At 39.6% G+C, this 21,312-nt stretch overlaps 4 gene segments (V, D, J or C); 1 reads left to right on the top strand and 3 right to left on the bottom strand.

The window, feature by feature from the left end:
* Positions 1 to 14,223: 14,223 nt before the first annotated feature.
* LOC114568597 (immunoglobulin kappa variable 4-1-like) lies at positions 14,224 to 14,708 on the bottom strand. The segment is given in 2 exon segments: positions 14,224 to 14,549; positions 14,657 to 14,708. Coding segments are annotated over 2 exon segments (378 nt in total).
* A 106-nt stretch (positions 14,709 to 14,814) lies between these two features.
* Positions 14,815 to 16,855, top strand: LOC114568596 (Ig kappa-b4 chain C region-like). The segment is given in 3 exon segments: positions 14,815 to 14,833; positions 15,414 to 15,491; positions 16,318 to 16,855. Coding segments are annotated over 3 exon segments (426 nt in total).
* A 1,128-nt stretch (positions 16,856 to 17,983) lies between these two features.
* On the bottom strand, positions 17,984 to 18,659 carry LOC114567731 (immunoglobulin kappa variable 6D-21-like). The segment is given in 2 exon segments: positions 17,984 to 18,291; positions 18,508 to 18,659. Coding segments are annotated over 2 exon segments (360 nt in total).
* A 1,474-nt stretch (positions 18,660 to 20,133) lies between these two features.
* Positions 20,134 to 20,615, bottom strand: LOC114568595 (Ig kappa chain V region 2717-like). The segment is given in 2 exon segments: positions 20,134 to 20,456; positions 20,564 to 20,615. Coding segments are annotated over 2 exon segments (375 nt in total).
* Positions 20,616 to 21,312: the final 697 nt, after the last annotated feature.

Below are 21,312 nucleotides of genomic sequence, written 5' to 3'. Positions count from 1 at the left end.
GGTGAATAAGGCTTGTCACGTCTTGCCTTTTTTCACAAAAAGGCTGCATTGGTTCCCACAAGGGTGTGTTCTGTTCCCTCTGATATTATTATTATACACCAAGAGCTACAGCTATCAGCCCAAGAAGTATTTTATTACATATGCTTTTTACCTAAATTACCTTGTCTCTACTTGCGGATCCAGTGTCAAATGTGACCCTCAGAGCCAACATGTCTGAGACAGTAGAGTTTAACAGCACTGTGGTTCTCACCTGCTTTCCCAAGGGCTCATTCCTCAAATTCTCCTGAACTATCGGCACTGCAGTCGCATGGCTAATGACAACCGACCCGTTATTAAAGAGGTGAGACTCCATGTGTGATTCACATCAGATTTAAATTTGGACTGCATGTAAAATTAAATTGTATTGAACCAATGGCTTTTTTTATCAAATCATTTTCCTAATTAGTATCTAATTAATTCAATCTTTTGTGTTGTTTTTCTATTACTTGTTCCAATAATTTGTCTTGTGCATTTTCCATCATTTTCACTGCAGGAGGCCACATCCAGTGTGCTGACGATCAGAGGTATTGTGAGTTCAGACCTGTTCGGTCTCACTTACTGCACAGCTGCCAAGCACCTGGAGGTGGAAAAGAGCACTCCCTACTGTCATCTGTCAGTACTGCAACGGTAGCAGTTCTTCTTATGATGATAGATAAAAGACCTAAAAGTTCAGATACTTTAATGTAACATGACTCGCATAAAAGCTGAAATTCCTTACCATTCTGTAAACCATATGTGTAAATGTGAATAAATCAACCCAGAATAGCTGACTTATGCACATTGCAACTTAACAAGAACTTCTGTTTACTGACTTCCAGTTGTTGTGTATTCTCACCTTGCTGCAGTGAGTGAAGTGTACTCTGTGAAACACTGATTTTCAGCCTGGCATTAAGATGGTGTTAAATATGTTAGCTCTAAAGCTTTGTTTTTTGTAGTTACGCCTCCCTGTTTCTGGATGGGGTTTATAATTAGTTGACTTTGTACACTGTTTGTATTGTTATTACAAATGATTAGGAATTCAAGTTTAAAAAAGGCTGTGAATTGCAAGAAAGCTTAATTTGTGAAATAGATGAAACAAATTTAATTGAAATGCAAAGAAAATAACAGATTTCAGTGTGCTGTGTTTATTTCAATGAGCTGCTCTCTCCTCTCTCTTTTCTTTTGTTTCCTTTTATGTGCATCCAGTCCCAGAAATGCTTGTTACTAACCTAGTTCTGGGGAGTTTACTCCCTGGAGTCCTTATGTTTCTTCTTCGCCCAGAAAATCGCCTTGGATTAGGGTGACACCAAGATCTGGGTCTTGGGTGCAGCTGTCGCTGTGGACCGGCTACACCCTGCTACGCTCTGCAATTCCCTGCAATGTTCGGCTACGTCCTGCTGCGTCCTGCCGTGTCTACTGCGTCCACCCAGGCTCTGCTGTGCCACGCTACATCCCGTAACGCCCTGCTGTGCCCTGCTATGACATGAACTACTACGACTTCGATTGTAGTCACTGTTCCATTATCTCTATTGTGACTATTACGCCACTGTTCATCACACCCCCAACCGGCCCTGTCAGACACCGCCTACCAAGAGTCTGGGTCTGCCGAGGTTTCTTCCTAAAAGGGAGTTTCTCCTAGCCACTGCTAATGCTTGCTCTTGGGGGAATTATTGGAATTTTTTTCTAGACCTACTGTATCTGTAAAGTGTCTCGAGATAACTCTTGTTATGATTTGATACTATAAATAAAATTGAATTCAATTGAAATTTCACTGTTATCCAGAAAAAAGACCATTAAATAAAAACATGGCCACAGTGTATTGATCTATCCAAGAAGATTTAACCCAACTGAGACTTTGATAAGTCAACAAAAGACTTATCAAAAGAAATCAGTGAATAGCTGATAGAAATCAAGTATCCACACTACAAGGTCTAGTCTTTTAGAAAGGTTAATTCCCGAAACTGCTGTCTTGCTTCCAGAGGTGTCAAGTAACGAAGTACAAATACTTCGTTACCTTACTTAAGTAGAAATTTTGGGTATCTATACTTTACTGGAGTAATTATTTTACAGCATACTTTTTACTTCTACTCCTTACATTTTCACGCAATTATCTGTACTTTCTACTCCCTACATTTTAAAAATAGCCTCGTTACTCATATTCCAGCTCGTCAGTCATCGTTCAAAAAAACACACACAAAAAAAAAAACATAGAAAAAAACCTATCCAAATCGCTCCATCCGGAGAGAGTGAATTTGATTCTGGTTGGATGAGAAGTATAAACATAGCTATTCCGACACCCTATTGGTTTGTACGCGATCTATAACACCTGTACAGACCCGGTGCTAATACGCCACCGGTGCCTTAACGACCGTTATCTACCGGACCGAATAGCAACACGGATTTCGGTGCCTTAGGTGCCTGCGCGATGCTCCGAAAACGGACGTTAGAGGGAACTGAACATCGCCACATGGGACGCTAGTCAACACTACAGTTGGAAGCAGGTTAGCCTAGCGTTAGCTAGAAGATGGAGTAAACATGATAAAATGCTGAGAGCTAAACGGTGTAAAAGTGTGTCTATATTTCACTTGAGAGGAGTCTGACACCAGACTGTAGCTGCCGTTGTCTGAAAAACACAGAAGAGATGTAGCCTACGTGTCACCTTTTTCACCCCTTCTGAGTTTGCAGGTATTATTTTAATATACTGTAACATTATTATAGTCATATGATTTTGTCCCCGCGTTTTAGAGTTAAGCTGTTGTCCTTAATGGCATTTCCCCCACTTGATCAGGGGTCTTGAACGTTTTTTAAACCAAGGACCCCTTACCTTAAAGTGAGATGTAGCAGGGACCCCCTACTACATATTGTATGAAATTAAGTTGCATATTAAACTGGGCCTACAATAACTGTTAGGGTAACCTAAAGCCTTCTTACATACCTTTTTTCATAAGCTATTAAAATATTAATTGTTGGCATGATTTTTTAAATCATATTTTAATGTTACATACTGTATGTGACATACTGTATGTGGCACAGTAAATCTAGGATTAACTGTATCTGTGGGCTGATATCTTAGTGACTACCTTACCTATAGGCCAGTAAGCTTATCATCAGTGGGAATTTATATTTGCTAATAATATGTTGGAATTATGTTAAGGCATTTTATTTTTATTTTTTTTAAAGACTCAAAAATGTACAATAATTCGGAGGCCCCCCTGCAATGACTCTGAGGACCCCCTGTTGAAGATCTCTGCCTTACATTACTTTTACTTTTATACTTTAAGTAGTTTTGAAACCAGTACTTTTACACTTTTATTTAAGTAAAAAGCTTGAGTTGATACTTCAACTTCTACAAAAGTCTTTTCAAACCCTAGTATCTATACTTCTACTTGAGTAATGAATGTGAATACTTTTGACACCTCTGCTTGCTTCTGTTGTCATCAGTGCTTCCCTTGAACATGTGCAATTTCATTTTTGGACCAGAAGATGTCACCATTACATAAAGTATTCAACTTTGAAACTCCAGTGACAGCATGGCCCAAATGGGATTCATATGTGCAACAGACCACAGTTTTTTTTGTTTGTTTTTTAAAAAGCTTTATTAAAGTTTGGTTTGGTTTGCAATGGTAAACTTACCAGTGCAAAAGTGGGCTATTAAAGTGCATCCAGTACAATGAGTCCTTCATACAGTGCATATTGTAAAGTGTATAGAGTCTTTTCTAAAGTGCAGTATATCACAAGGTCAGAATGTTCCAAGGAAGGAGCTGTTTTTTGTCTAGAGTTCTTCTTCTCCTTAGCTCAGTGAGCACTTGTTAGCACACGTCATCACTGTTTATAACAATCTGTTGAATGACCATACAGCATCTTGTTTTCCAAAATTTGAAGCATACAATACATATTATTATTTGTATCAGTTTGTTGTGTTTCTCTGGTAGAATCACATCAATAATACAATACATTACAGATTTAAATGAAAGGTCAAAATGTATACCATATACTTGTAACTTGTCCCAGACTTCTTTTGCTCTGTAACAGTCCATTAAGAGGTGCTGCCTTGTCTCATTATCATTGCGGTGAATAATTGGGCTTTCTTTTTCGTTACATAGCAACTCCAAGACACAACAGCTCTGACAGCAAGTCTGTTAACGGACATCAGCCATCCCACATTACGAATGCTCTCAGAAAGGTTTTTATTCTTTAAAAATTTCAAGACTGATTTCCTTCGTTGTAGGTTAGGTGTTTATAATTTATATCTCCACCATATTTATAATCATTAATAAAAATAAAAAATCATTTTACCTAGGAGGCCATTCCAGTCTATTTGAAATTTTTCGTATTCATACATAAAATCACCATAAATGAGGTTGTATTCTGGACCTTGTCTGGCTCTCCCTCTCCTTTTTCTCCACTTGGAGCGATCACCAACCCAGTTTTACTGTTACAGTAACTAAAATCTGAAGATTATTTTTGTTTTCTTTTTCAGTTCCTACAAACCCATCTGTACCAACACTTCCAACACAGCCTGGTAGGTTGAAAACTTTATTTTGGTATTCACATATACAACAATAATACAGCCTCCAAAGGAGTAATCTAAAAAGGTGGAATGTGCATTTGAAGCAGGATAAATACAATCAAGTAGAAAACTAACAATTAAAAAATGTAATTTGTGACGGACCAAAACAAAACTACCTCCCATCAATGTATTGCTGCAGCAAAACCCTCCAACCTTTCTATTATTTAGTAAACTTAATATTACCTGTATCATAACTGTAACTGAGAAATAATCATTTTCAAATCCAACATTTATTCTTATTCTTATGTCTGGTCATGTTTCGTTTTCCGGCTAAATCTTTTTTTGATTTTTTAATCGGCCAGTCACTGCTAATGTTAATTAGGTGAAATAGTCTCTGAAAGAAGATAAAAACATAATTTTTCACAAGCTCATACAAATATGTGGGTGTGTAATACAGGTTAATAATAAAACAAGAATTAGTAAAAGAAATGTAAAGAATAAAAGTTAAATGACAAAAAGTTATAAATAGGTTTATCATTCTGCATTATTCTGGATTCAATTAATTAAATGTATTATCATTTAAAATTGACAGTTAATCTTGCTTCAGTAAATCCAACACTTCCATTGATTTTAAGTTCTAAGATAACTTGGCAAGTCCCATCTTTTTGCAGGAACAGCGAGCGCCGTTTGGTAAGTCACTTGAAATCACATTTGTTTCTCTAGACATTTAAAACACATCAACATTCAATCGAAGAGCAATCACAGACATTTACGGTGTTCTTATTTTACATGTTAATTTTTTTTCTAAAGTGAATATCCCAAAAAAATCTATATCACAATTTACAGTATATTTATATTACTATATAAAATTGATGACCAAATGTTCTTTTCCACCCACAGCACTACCAAAGGAGGAAAAAAGGTGGTAAAATAAGAGCAGCGTCTTTATATACCACCGGTTTCTTACATGCTACAATGCACCCATGAATGACCATGTCCCCATAAACCACTACGTCCCCATATACCACCACATCCCCATAAACCACCTTGTCCCCATAAACCACCACGTCCCCATATACCACCACATCCCCATAAATCACCACATCCCCATATACCAGTATGTCCGCATATACCAGCACGTCTGCATATACCACCATGTCCCCATAAACCACCACATCCCCATATACCACCATGTCCTCATATACCAGCAAGTCCCCATATACCTCCACGTCCCGATATACCACCATGTCCTCATAAACCACCTCATCCCCATAAACCACCACATCCCCATAAACCACCACGTCCCCTTATACCACCACATCCCCTTATACCACCACGTCCCCATATTCCACCATGTCCTCATATACCACCAAGTCCCCATATACCACCACATCCCCATATACCACCACGTCCCCATATACCACCATGTCCCCATATACCTCCATGTCCCCTTATACCACCATGTCCCCATAAATCACCACCTCCACATATACCAGTAAGTCTGCATATACCACCACGTCCCCATAAACCACCACGTCCCCATATACCACCACATCCCCATAAATCACCACATCCCCATTTACCAGTAAGTCCGCATATACCACCACGTCCCCGTAAACCACCACGTCCCCATATACCACCATGTCCCCATATACCACCATGTCCCCATATTCCACCACGTCCTCATATACCACCACGTCCCCATATACCACCACATCCCTTATACCAGTATGTCCGCATATACCAGCACGTCTGCATATACCACCAAGTCCCCATATACCACCACGTCCCCATAAACCACCTCGTCCCCATAAACCACCACATCCCCATAAACCACCACATCCCCTTTTACCACCACATCCCCTTATTCCACCATGTCCTCATATTCCACCATGTCCTCATATTCCACCAAGTCCCCATAAACCACCATTTCCCCATAAACCACCTCGTTCCCATAAACCACCACGTCCCCATAAACCACCATTTCCCCATAAACCACCTCGTTCCCATAAACCACCACGTCCCCATATACCACCACATCCCATAAATCACCACATCCCCATATACCAGTAAGTCCGCATATACCACCACGTCCCCGTAAACCACCACGTCCCCATATACCACTATGTCCCCATATACCACCATGCCCCCATATTCCACCATGTCCTCATATACCACCAAGTCCCCATATACCACCATGTCCCCATATACCACCACGTCCCAAATATACCACCACGTCCCGATATACCATCATGTCCCCCTTATACCACCACGTCCCCATATACCACATCATGTCCTCACATACCACCCAACCCCTTATACCACCATGTCCCCATATACCATTATGTCTCCATATACCACCACATCCTCACATACCACCATGTCCTCACATACCAACATGTCCCCACATACCACCACGTCCCCATATACTAAGCTTGTATCAGTTGTTTCTTTCCTGTCCTGAGTTTTGATTTTACAGGCACAAGTTTAAAATAAACTCAGTTTTTAAATAGTAAATCAATCATTTATTTTTAGGTAGTTGTGGGAATTTACTGTAAATAAGCTACATAAAAATGGAAGCATTCATTTGCATTTGAGTGCCATGTATTACTAGAAATCTTCCCATAATCACTTACTATGTGATGTAGAATTGATTAGTTGTTAGACATCCAATATTAGAGGATATATAATATAAATGTCTATGGATCATGCTAGAGAAAGGTTTCTGTCATAAAATAAAATAAAAGTACTAACATCAACCATAATTGTATATAATTTTGATAAAACTTTATGAAAGTTTGAATTAGAGGTTTCATGAGTGACTGTCCCGCTCCAGTAGTGGGTTAATATTATTGTGTCTTAAAGATGAACTGAACTGAAATAATCAGCGTTGATAACGTGTTGGTCATGACAAATAAAATTGAATCACACTAAAAAATGTAATAAAAAAAAATCAATGTAGCTTTTTCCAAGCAACACAAAAATGACGTTTTTGTTAGTATTAGAACGCTGACAATTTCAATGACATCACTGGCATGGTAGGACCTGAAGGTATATAGGTTACAGTGTAGCATATTAAATACACATGAAAATTAGTAATTTTAATGGCATGGGTTACGCATTTGAGCCTGTGAGGGACAGGCCTGTAGTGTCTGACTACCACCACATGGAGAATGATCACTTTCAGGCTCCACCTACAGTACAGGATCGTGTGGGGGGAAGTGACTGGTGTGTGTGTGGGCGTTGCCGGAGCATGGACACTGCAACTGAATCCATCTGTGATTGGATGAATTCATCCAATGGGATCGCTTTTTAAGTTAGCTGCACACACAATGTTAAAATCAAAATAGATAAAGTTTGAAAAAAGAAAAAAAAGTTTCCTGCATGTAGGAGAGTCACCATGGATAGTTGACCATAGAAGCACGGAGGATTCACGAGTTTTGCCGTTTACTTTAGGCTAGTGTAGAGTTGGCAGATTTTTTCCTTGTGGTCGTTGATGGATATTGCACAAATGGATACTGCAAAGATACCTCTTACTATGGAACTAGCAGCTTTTTCTGCGAGTTGAACTCCCTCTGCATCAACAATGTGCCCTGAGGCGGTGAACATCAGCTAGCTTCAGGGTGAGTAGAAAGGGACATTGGAGTCTGTTTATAGACCTGCTGTGGTTTAGTTAGCAGCTAGTAACGCATTATTATTGATCTGTGATATTGTCAGAGTCAGGATTTATTCATAGAGTCTATGGTCAGAATGCTAGCTTGTGGAGTTTGACACAAGTGTTTCCAACGTGTTTAGCTGCTATCCCTTTCCCTAGGTTGGATCGTGTGGTATCTAGCTTGGTTTTGTGACTCAGTTTCAATGAATTCAATGAAATGACTTGTGTCAGTCTCAGTTTTGTTGAACGCCATAAAGCCTACACGTTAGGCTTTATTTGTGCGTGAAAGTGAATATGTACGTGTTTTGTGTATGTGACAACAATGTTACATCCAGCCCTTTGCCTAGTAGACTTGCTAGCATGCTGGATAACAGCTAAACATACCTCTCTGTCCTCTGCCTGATGTGAGCGTTTCAGTGCCCTGTCTCTGCGGCAGATAGCATCGGTGGTGTTAGTACTTGCCGTTGGTCTATCGGTCTGCCTTGTACTGTAGCCTGAAAAGTTGAACATTGATGGAATGGCCTCAGGTTTAAGTCTGTTGGACTTAACCCTCACCAGTGACCTTGTTAAAAATAGTCTGTCGCTAAACAATGCTCGCTAAATCCAGGGGCTGTTCGAGAGCTAGCCCGTTTAAAGGCAGCTAGCCATGAGTTGAGGACTGGTTTCCTTGTCAAAGGTAGCCTGTGGAAATGTATCGTAACCCCAGCTGCCTTAGCCCTATACAATACATTACTGCAGCCAGGGGCAATACAGTATGAACCCCCCCCTAGATCTGTTGATTTCCGTTTCCTCAGCCATGTCCGTTAGCCTCTGACTGTTTACATTCTATGGCTCCTTACCATGCCAGTGACGTAGCCAGTTGTGGAATTCCAACATGGCGGCGCCCGTGTAACAACAACACTTTCAATGTGCCATTTTATCCCTTTTAACAAATTCAGCCATTTTAATCATTGTACCAACAAGAAGAAATAAAATACATCTGATATATCACCTTTACTCAAATTCCAGTTCCTACGTCCCCATACCACCACATCCCCATAAACCACCACGTCCCCATATACCACAACACATCCCCATATACCACCACGTCCCCATATACCACCATGTCCCCATATACCACACCATGTCCTCACATACCACCCAACCCCTTATACCACCACATCCCCATAAACCACCACTTCCCCATACAACACCACGTCCCCATAAACTACCACGTCCCCATACAACACCACATCCCCATATACCACCATGTCCCCCTTATACCACATCCCCATATACCACCATGTCCCCCTTATACCACCAAGTCCCCATATACCATTATGTCCCCATACACCACCACATCCTCACATACCACCACATCCCCACATACCACCGTGTCCCCATATACTAAGCTGTTGTTTCTTTCCTGTCCTGAGTTTTGATTTTACAGGCACAAGTTTAAAATAAACTCAGTTTTTAAATAGTAAATCAATCAATTATTTTCAGGTAGTCGTGGGAATTTCTGCAAATACGCTACATAAAAATGGAAGCATTCATTTGCACTTTATTGTTGAGTGCCATGTATTACTAGAAATCTTCCCATAATCACTTACTATGTGATGTAGAATTGATTAGTTGTTAGACATCCAATATTAGAGGATATATAATATAAATGTCTATGGATCATGCTAGAGAAAGGTTTCTGTCATAAAATAAAATAAAAGTACTAACATCAACCATAATTGTATATAATTTTGATAAAACTTTATGAAAGTTTGAATTAGAGGTTTCATGAGTGACTGTCCCGCTCCAGTAGTGGGTTAATATTATTGTGTCTTAAAGATGAACTGAACTGAAATAATCAGCGTTGATAACGTGTTGGTCATGACAAATAAAATTGAATTACACTAAAAAATGTAATAAAAAAAAATCAATGTAGCTTTTTCCAAGCAACACAAAAATGACGTTTGTTAGTATTAGAACGCTGACAATTTCAATGACATCACTGGCATGGTAGGACCTGCGAAGGTATATAGGTTACAGTGTAGCATATTAAATACACATGAAAATTAGTAATTTTAATGGCATGGGTTACGCATTTGAGCCTGTGAGGGACAGGCCTGTAGTGTCTGACTACCACCACATGGAGAATGATCACTTTCAGGCTCCACCTACAGTACAGGATCGTGTGGGGGGAAGTGACTGGTGTGTGTGTGGGCGTTGCCGGAGCATGGACACTGCAACTGAATCCATCTGTGATTGGATGAATTCATCCAATGGGATCGCTTTTTAAGTTAGCTGCACACACAATGTTAAAATCAAAATAGATAAAGTTTGAAAAAAGAAAAAAAAGTTTCCTGCATGTAGGAGAGTCACCATGGATAGTTGACCATAGAAGCACGGAGGATTCACGAGTTTTGCCGTTTACTTTAGGCTAGTGTAGAGTTGGCAGATTTTTTCCTTGTGGTCGTTGATGGATATTGCACAAATGGATACTGCAAAGATACCTCTTACTATGGAACTAGCAGCTTTTTCTGCGAGTTGAACTCCCTCTGCATCAACAATGTGCCCTGAGGCGGTGAACATCAGCTAGCTTCAGGGTGAGTAGAAAGGGACATTGGAGTCTGTTTATAGACCTGCTGTGGTTTAGTTAGCAGCTAGTAACGCATTATTATTGATCTGTGATATTGTCAGAGTCAGGATTTATTCATAGAGTCTATGGTCAGAATGCTAGCTTGTGGAGTTTGACACAAGTGTTTCCAACGTGTTTAGCTGCTATCCCTTTCCCTAGGTTGGATCGTGTGGTATCTAGCTTGGTTTTGTGACTCAGTTTCAATGAATTCAATGAAATGACTTGTGTCAGTCTCAGTTTTGTTGAACGCCATAAAGCCTACACGTTAGGCTTTATTTGTGCGTGAAAGTGAATATGTACGTGTTTTGTGTATGTGACAACAATGTTACATCCAGCCCTTTGCCTAGTAGACTTGCTAGCATGCTGGATAACAGCTAAACATACCTCTCTGTCCTCTGCCTGATGTGAGCGTTTCAGTGCCCTGTCTCTGCGGCAGATAGCATCGGTGGTGTTAGTACTTGCCGTTGGTCTATCGGTCTGCCTTGTACTGTAGCCTGAAAAGTTGAACATTGATGGAATGGCCTCAGGTTTAAGTCTGTTGGACTTAACCCTCACCAGTGACCTTGTTAAAAATAGTCTGTCGCTAAACAATGCTCGCTAAATCCAGGGGCTGTTCGAGAGCTAGCCCGTTTAAAGGCAGCTAGCCATGAGTTGAGGACTGGTTTCCTTGTCAAAGGTAGCCTGTGGAAATGTATCGTAACCCCAGCTGCCTTAGCCCTATACAATACATTACTGCAGCCAGGGGCAATACAGTATGAACCCCCTAGATCTGTTGATTTCCGTTTCCTCAGCCATGTCCGTTAGCCTCTGACTGTTTACATTCTATGGCTCCTTACCATGCCAGTGACGTAGCCAGTTGTGGAATTCCAACATGGCGGCGCCCGTGTAACAACAACACTTTCAATGTGCCATTTTATCCCTTTTAACAAATTCAGCCATTTTAATCATTGTACCAACAAGAAGAAATAAAATACATCTGATATATCACCTTTACTCAAATTCCAGTTCCTACGTCCCCATACCACCACATCCCCATAAACCACCACGTCCCCATATACCACCACATCCCCATATACCACCACGTCCCCATATACCACCATGTCCCCATATACCACACCATGTCCTCACATACCACCCAACCCCTTATACCACCACATCCCCATAAACCACCACTTCCCCATACAACACCACGTCCCCATAAACTACCACGTCCCCATACAACACCACATCCCCATATACCACCATGTCCCCCTTATACCACATCCCCATATACCACCATGTCCCCCTTATACCACCAAGTCCCCATATACCATTATGTCCCCATACACCACCACATCCTCACATACCACCACATCCCCACATACCACCGTGTCCCCATATACTAAGCTGTTGTTTCTTTCCTGTCCTGAGTTTTGATTTTACAGGCACAAGTTTAAAATAAACTCAGTTTTTAAATAGTAAATCAATCAATTATTTTCAGGTAGTCGTGGGAATTTCTGCAAATACGCTACATAAAAATGGAAGCATTCATTTGCACTTTATTGTTGAGTGCCATGTATTACTAGAAATCTTCCCATAATCACTTACTATGTGATGTAGAATTGATTAATTATGTTAGAAGTGTTAAACATCCAATATTAGAGGATATATAATATAAATGTCTATGGATCATGCTAGAGAAAGGTTTCTGTCATAAAATTCAAGTACTAACATCAATCATATTCTTATATAATTTTGATAAAACTTTATCAAAGTTTGAATTAAAGGTTTCATGAGTGTCTCTCCCACTGCAGTAGTGTGTTAATATTTTTGTGTCTTAACAGTCTGAATCTCTTTAGTAACAATTGTGTTCCAGTGTTTGTATTTTTGCTGCTAATGCTTAACTCTTCATTAAATACATATTGTAATGAGTAGTGAGGATACAGAACGTTTAATGTTTAAGTCTTTGTGCTTCAAAGATTACCGATGGATACATACTGTATTGTGTGTGTGTGTGTGTGTGTGTGTGTGTGTGTGTGTCCTCAGTGAAGTGTATCAGTCTCTGCAGTAGCTTCCAGCTGCAGCAGTCAGTTCACTTACTGTTCAGTCTGACTGAGGGAAATGTTTGTATGACACTGTGTGAACACCCACTGGCTGTTGATGAGATGATAACTCTGACAGTAGTAAACTGCTGCATCTTCAGTCTGGACTCCACTGATGGTCAGAGTGAAGTCAGAGTTTGATCCACTGCCTGTAAAACGATCTGGAATCCCTGATTGTCGAGTGCGAGCATCGTAAATGAGCAGTTTAGGAGTTTCTCCATCTCTCTGTTGGTACCAGGCTAACCTGTCACAACCATAAACATCCTGACTGGTCCTACAGGTGATGGGACTTGGATTACTTTGATGATGCTGTTCATCAATGGATCAATCACTTTATCAGAGTATAGTAAATGTTAGATTTAGGGTCCCATGGACCTGCTGGAACATTTACAAGAAGTATTTTATTCCCTATGCCATACAGCTATTGAACACAGAATGACTCCATCCGGGAACACTTGTTATTTTATAATTATTTATAGAACTTATCTGCTGCTACCTGCCCATTTACACTATTGTATATTGTATTCTGTATGTTTTTAATGGTGTACCGTGTTATGTGCATTGTATTTACCTTTACTGTAGTTTTGGAGAAGGCAAACACAAATTTCCACTGAAGTGGACAATAAAGTCAATCTACTCATCTTCAGTCTGAACTCCACTGATGGTCAGAGTGAAGTCAGTTCCAGATCCACTTCCACTGAAACGGTCTGAAACTCCAGTGTGACGGCTTGTAGCATAATAAATCAGAAGTTTAGGAGATTCTCCAGGTTTTTGAAGGTACCAGTGAAGGTAAGTACTAACACTAACCTGTTATCAGTTTTAGAGCCCTACATGGTCAGGCACCCTCCAATATCAATGAGATTATACAGGCCTATATAACGAGGAGGTCATAAACATTTTGATTTATTTTTTCTCACTACAGACTTATAAGTGAAGTTGACTGTGGCTCTGAAGTCAGGAGTTTTGATCTTTGGGAGTGTCTCCAGATGGACTTAAGTGGACACTGTGAAAACCTTTTAAAGGGAGCAAATGGTTTAGTGTGGCTTTTGTAGTTTGGGATTTTTTAATTATGATTTATGTTATATGTACTTTTATGTTTTATTGAAAAGCATATATGAAGTGTTTTATAAGAATCTTCCCTTGCTTCCATAAGGAAAAGCGCTAAAAGAAGTCTGTGTGTGTGTGTGTGTGTGTGTGTGTGTGTGTGTGTGTGTGTGTGTGTGTGTGTGTGTGTGTGTGTGTGTGTGTCCTCAGTGAAGTGTATCAGTCTCTGCAGTAGCTTCCAGCTGCAGCAGTCAGTTCAGTTTCTGTTCAGTCTGACTGAGGGAGGTTTTTGTACAACGCTTTTTCACTGTGTGAACACATCCCCACTGTGATAACTCTGACAGTAGTAAACTGCTGCATCTTCAGTCTGGACTCCACTGATGGTCAGAGTGAAGTCAGAGTTTGATCCACTGCCTGTAAAACGATCTGGAATCCCTGATTGCCGAGTGCTAGCATAGTAAATGAGCAGTTTAGGAGTTTCTCCATCTCTCTTTTGGTACCAGGCTAAACAGTGGTAGGTGCTGAGATGAACATGAACCTTCTGACTGGTCCTACAGCTGATGGAGACGGAGCCTCCCAGAGCAGAGCTCACTGCTCCAGGCTGAGTCACTGTGACCTGGCCTCTGGACTCTGAGGATACAGAGACAAAAACATAAAGCAGCGTCACGGTTTAGTCGGCTTCATTTCAGAGGGACGGATGTTGATAGAGGAGAGGAGTTTGATTCTCTGGACTTTACCTGTGAAGCAGCAGCAGAGGAGAGTCCAGATGAGGACGGAGATCAAAGTCATGTTTTTGATGAGGAGGATTTCTGTGTCTTCTGTTGTCATGAAGGACAGCTGTCAGTCATCCAGTGTTCAACTCTCAGGACTATAAACTCTCCCAGAGCACTGGAGCATGGTGCTGCTGATGCAAAGTGGCTCTCTATGGAAATGCTCTGACTGACTCCAACAGGGACTTGGATTACTCTGATGATGCTGTTCATCAATGGATCAATCACTTTATCAGAGTATAATAAATGTTAGATTTAGGGTCCCAAGGACCTGCTGGAACATTTACAAGAAGTATTTTTTTCCCTATGTCATACAGCCATTAAACACAGAATGACTCGATAAGGAAACACTTGTTATTTAATAAGATTAGCTTTTTTGTATTATTTATAGAACTTATCTGCTGCTACCTGCCCATTTACACAATTTTATATTGTATTCTGTATATTTCCAATGGTGTGCTGTGTCATGTGCATTGTATTTACCTTTACTGTACTTTGGGAGAAGGCAAACACATATTTCCACTGAGGTGGACAATAAACTCAATCTAATCTAATGTCTTCTGTCTTATGTAAATTAATTGCAGGAGAAGAAACATGCATTAAGGAAATCTGCAGCACTGTGTTATTGTCAGTTTTCTTTTCATTTGACGAGATTTTACAAACAGCTTCATTTTGGTGAGTTTGTTTGTGTCAAAGTCAGAGAGCCGTGTCTCTCTACAGTGAGAGGTTTTTGTACGGCGGCTCAATGACTTTGTATCACTGTGGAGGACTTTTGGTGGAGGAACCAGACTGAATGTTGGAAGTAAGTTTCTGCACAAATACTACAAACTATATTGTAAATATTGTAAAGTTATGTTTTAAATTCTGTTTACAGTCGATAAAATATATTTTTATTTACTTTTAGTATTCATATTTTTTACTTCTCCTTTATCGTGGAGACTAACTCAGAGCAGCTTCACTAAACATTTCTTTACACATTTCTGTCAAACTGAAATTTAAATGACTTGAAGTGTGGAAAAGATAAAACTGAAAACCTGTTCTACAAGATTCATTTTTCATTTTCCACATCAATGATAACTGTTTAAAGCAAATGAAGATTCAAATATTCAAACAATTGAACAGAGCAAAGATAAAGATCGGTATTTGAAAATGTGCAACATCTCTTTACTGTGTCATGTATTTTTTTTCAAAGTTTGAAAACTATTTGAACTATTTGTTTGGTAATGATGATCGAAATCCACATGAAGAACATTTGATGTTGTCAGCTCATTTTCTGGATTTGTTTCTATTACACTAAATACTTTAAAGTAATGTATAGTTAGGTTGGTGATGATTTTGATTTGGAGGTTTAAAGATTAGTCCAAAAGTTGACATTTTATTTCCAGTGTATAGTTAGATATATATCAGCTCATTGTGTAGATGATTCTCTCTGTGCTGATTTACATGAGAGGCTTCTTAAAGGGAAGTGAAACAATGTGTGAGTGAGTGACTGGTGGAGCAGAAAAACCATCTGACAGAAACTCCTTAAAGGAGAAAACCAACTCTCACACAGTCAAGGTGTCCAAGTGTCTGCTGGTTGATTGACAGCTGTGTGGTCCCTGTCCTCTAAGCTGATTGGTGTCTCCTAGGTGATGTCCGTCCCACCCTGACGGTGCTGCCCCCCTCCAGTGAGGAGCTACTGGAGGGGAAGGCCACGCTCATGTGCCTGGCCAACAAGGGCTTCCCCTCAGACTGGAGTCTGGCCTGGAAGGTGGACGGCAGCAGCAGCAGCAGCAGCTGGGAGGAGAGCAGGAGCCCCGGGGTGCTGGGGAAGGACGGCAAATACAGCTGGAGCAGCACCCTGAGGCTCCCTAAAGACCAGTGGGAGAAGGTGGGCTCTGTGACCTGTGAGGCCACCCAGGGCTCCCAGACTCCACTCTCAGAGACACTGAGGAGAGACCAGTGTTCCCAGTCCTGACCTGACTCACTGGGACTCTGCTACTGGTTTCACTCTGATACTGATCTCAGTCTGCTCTCTCTCTCTCTCTCTCTCTCTCTCTCTCTCTCTCTCTCTTTATCTCTTTATCTCTTTCCCTCACTCACTGTCTGATTACATGTTTCATTGATAAAGTGTGTTGAATGTTTTAATTTAGATTATTTTAACACAATAAAGTACTTTTCATCAAATCAGTTGTTTCCATGTCTGTTATTGTAAAAAAAATGAAACCGATATCTCTGTCTTAATAGTTCCATAAATCTAGAAATGTTAAACTCAACTGAGTTTAATGTAAAACTGCCTGGACATATCTAGAGAAAGAAACTATAAGGTAATATAATAGCATGTTTAATATATTTTGAAAACACAAAAGTAATCAGAGAATCGTTAATGTGACCCAGACAAGATAGAAGTAAATCCATCATTTATGTGACTTCAGAAACTGTTTCATTGGAATAATTTTAAATTTGGTTTTGTAGGAAAGCTAATTATTTCAATATATAGTAATATATATACATAATATATAGGAAAATTCAGATATACTATGTATCTCCTAAATGAAGTGTTTACTATGATGAATTGTTTTTAGATCTGTCTATAGACTACTATAACTCTCATGTTGAAAGCTTTTTAGAAATGTCCAGAAAATATAAAGAATCTTAGTAAACTACATTTAAGAAGAATTTATTGTAATTATATTGTGAAGTAGGACATGATCATCATCTTATATCTGAGTTTGTCTCAGGGTCAGATCATTAGGTTTTTAATAATCTATGTGAAGATTTTTGAAAACAAATAATTGTAGTGTTCTACGCTGTACTGAATTGTGCTGAGTCATAGTTGTCAAGATGATCTAATTAACTACAACCCACTCAGAATGTCTGAGTGATAAATTGCATAGTGTCATTGATATTTGAGTTTAATAAAATGCATCAAGTAGACTGAGTTTGACTATATCAAGTTTCTGGCATTTTCAAAGCAACATAAAAAGTACAAATAAAGCATTTATTAGCTATTTTTTACCTACATCTAAATTGATTTATTATTTGATTTGATACATAGACTATATTGTTAAAAGAGCTGAAATTATACAGTTGTTATTCTGACTTTGAGCAAATTTATATTAACCATCAAACTGCACAAAAATAGTCCTAAAACTATATTTAACAGAAATATACAAAATGTGTTTATGCTGAAAGTGTTATTGTGGTCTAACTTATAAATGTATGTTAATAAATCATGTAGTGGTGTAGTTTGTGTGCAGCTGTTGAGTCAGATCAGTTCCTCTCCAGCTGAGGAGGTTTTTGTACGACGTTGTGTCACTGTGTGAACGGGAAGCTGCTACACTGCTGACAGTAATAATCTCCTCCATCTTCAGTCTGAACTCCACTGATGGTCAGAGTGAAGTCAGTTCCAGATCCACTTCCACTGAAACGGTCTGAAACTCCAGTGTGACGGCTTGTAGCATAATAAATCAAAAGTTTAGGAGATTCTCCAGGTTTCTGAAGATACCAGTTTAGGCAAGTACCAGCACTTGAACTGGTTTTACATCTGATAGAGACAGACTGTCCTGGAGCAACAGACTGAGATCCAGGAGACTGAGTCAGGATGATTTCTCCTGATGAACCTGGAAAACATGAAAAAGAGCAGAAGGGTTATTGAGACAAATCCAGCTTGGAGAAAGATGATCAACATCCAAACAGAAGAGTCTCATTTCTTTAACATGGAGAAGAGATGGAAGAAGGTAAATGCTGCTTGTTCCAGTCTTTCTCCATCATAGCAGAACATCATTGAGGTCAACCTGGTTGCATCCTGAAGCAAAGATTTCAGAAGAGAGTCTCACCCTGAACAAGGAGCCCCAGGCTGGCCAGCAGTAGAATCAGTGACATCATCATCGTGCTGCCGGCGTGTCAGTGTCTCTGAAAGTCCTGGACAGTCACTGATCAACACTGGCCTCTTAACGGCTGGGAGCAGAGAGGCAGGACACATATGCAAACACACAGAGTCAGTGAACTGTAGCTGTCCTCAACATGTCATGCTGTTTCCCCTTTTACTTTGACTAATTAAATGTGTCACTACATAATGGGCTACGGATGAATGGTAAAATCTTTTCATAAAAACTTCATTTGGTTTCCACCAAGCAAGTAGAGAAAGTCAATTCTGTTTGTGGGTATTTTTACATCTATAGTTTGTTTTTTACTACAGATGGTTAACGAGGTGCCAAATATCTATTCAATGCACTCTTGAGTGTGGGATGACAGGATTCATACCAGGAAATAGGTTGTGATAATGTTTATTCATTCTGCAGATAATCATTTAGTGGATGATTGGGACAATGTATTCTGTTTCACCATACTTTATTTCTTTTAGCCAGGGAATCTACTTTAATTTAAATACTTAATTTAAGTTTGGTGAAAAGGTGAACTCCAAAGTCTATAATTGATACTTTTTAAAAATTGAAAAGGGGAGTACAGACAGAAGAGTTGTTTTAATAACTGATCACATGATGGACATAAAGAAGAGAAAATGTTTAGTCATGTATGATTGAGAAATCATCGGCGTACAGGCTGTTTGACGGTGGTGTCACTCTGAAAAGATGCTTGAAAGGCATTTCCTATTTATTATTACATTTCAGTTATTACAGTTTCCCTATGATTCTGTTGACCTTGTTGACTTTTGACTCATTCATTGTTAAACTTTGGCCCACTTTGCCTCGATCTAAGATGAGGACGATCATTTCTACATTTCTTTCATCTATTTACACTGTTGTTACTACTTGTCTTTCACGTCCATGAACCACTACCAACAGGTTTAAAGTCTTTTTACTAGCTCCTTGAAGAGATCGCATATCACATCTGTCTTGATTTTTTTTCACAGTCTCTCGAGTAAATTTAGAATCAATTTCCAGATACCTGTTATCAGTTTTAGAGCCCTACATGGTCAGGCACCCTCCAATATCAATAAGATTATACAGGCCTATATAACGAGGAGGTCATAAACTTCTTGATTTATTTTTTCTCACTACAGACTTATAAGTGAAGTTGACTGTGGCTCTGAAGTCAGGAGTTTTGATCTTTGGGAGTGTCTCCAGTTGGACTTAAGTGGACACTGTGAAAACCTTTAAAGGGAACAAATGGTTTAGTGTGGCTTTTGTGGTTTAGGATTTTTTAAATATGTTTTATGTTATATGTACTTTTATGTTTTATTGAAAAGCATATTTGAAGTGTTTTATAAGAATCTTCCCTTGCTTCCAAAAAGGAAAAGCGCTACTTTTAGTGGTGATAAAGGAAATTCATGGTTAAGAAAGAAGTGTGTGTGTGTGTGTGTGTGTGTGTGTGTGTGTGTGTGTGTGTGTGTGTGTGTGTGTGTCCTCAGTGAAGTGTATCAGTCTCTGCAGTAGCTTCCAGCTGCAGCAGTCAGTTCAGTTTCTGTTCAGTCTGACTGAGGGAGGTTTTTGTACGACGCTTTTTCACTGTGTGAACAACCACTGACTGTTGATGTTATGTCCACCCAGACAGTAGTAAACTGCTGCATCTTCAGTCTGGACTCCACTGATGGTCAGAGTGAAGTCAGAGTTTGATCCACTGCCTGTAAAACGATCTGGAATCCCTGATTCTCGAGAGCTAGTATATTTAATGAGCAGTTTAGGAGTTTCTCCATCTCTTTGTTGGTACCAGGCTAAATAGCTAGAACTATAAATATTCTGACTTGTCCTACAGCTGATGGAGACGGAGCCTCCCAGGGCAGAGCTCACTGCTCCAGGCTGAGTCACTGTGACCTGGCCTCTGGACTCTGAGGATACAGAGACAAAAACATAAAGCAGCGTCACGGTTTAGTCGGCTTCATTTCAGAGGGACGGATGTTGATAGAGGAGAGGAGTTTGATTCTCTGGACTTTACCTGTGAAGCAGCAGCAGAGGAGAGTCCAGATGAGGACGGAGATCAAAGTCATGTTTTTGATGAGGAGGATTTCTGTGTCTTCTGTTGTCATGAAGGACAGCTGTCAGTCATCCAGTGTTCAACTCTCAGGACTATAAACTCTCCCAGAGCACTGGAGCATGGTGCTGCTGATGCAAAGTGGCTCTCTATGGAAATGCTCTGACTGACTCCAACAGGGACTTGGATTACTCTGATGATGCTGTTCATCAATGGATCAATCACTTTATCAGAGTATTGATTAGGATCTTTCAATAACACTTTGACTTCTTGACAAATCTTTCAAAATGTTCGATTTAGGCTTTCCAGGACCAGCTGGAACATATAAAAGAAGTCTTTTATTCCCTATGCCAAACAGGTATTGAACACAGAATAACTGCATTTATTTTGCATGTTTTTAATATTTGCTCTCTTGTATTTTTTAATAGACTTATTTGCTACCACCTGCCCATTTGCACTATTTTATATTGTATTTTGTATACTCTGTATGTTTTAAATGATCAACACAGGCCTCTTAACGGCTGGGAGCAGAGAGGCAGGACACATATGCAAACACACAGAGTCAGTGAACTGTAGCTGTCCTCAACATGTCATGCTGTTTCCCCCTCAGTGCTGACAGCATGGACCTACATACAGTGGCAAGAAAAAGTACGTGAAGCTTTTGGAATTTAATGGTTTTCTGAATAAATCTTTCATAAAATGTGATCTGATCT

Source organism: Perca flavescens, chromosome 14, assembly GCF_004354835.1.
Source record: "Perca flavescens isolate YP-PL-M2 chromosome 14, PFLA_1.0, whole genome shotgun sequence".
NCBI classification, from domain to species: domain Eukaryota; kingdom Metazoa; phylum Chordata; class Actinopteri; order Perciformes; family Percidae; genus Perca; species Perca flavescens.
Note: the sequence above shows the minus strand (reverse complement) of the source record. Positions and strands in the feature narration are given on the sequence as shown.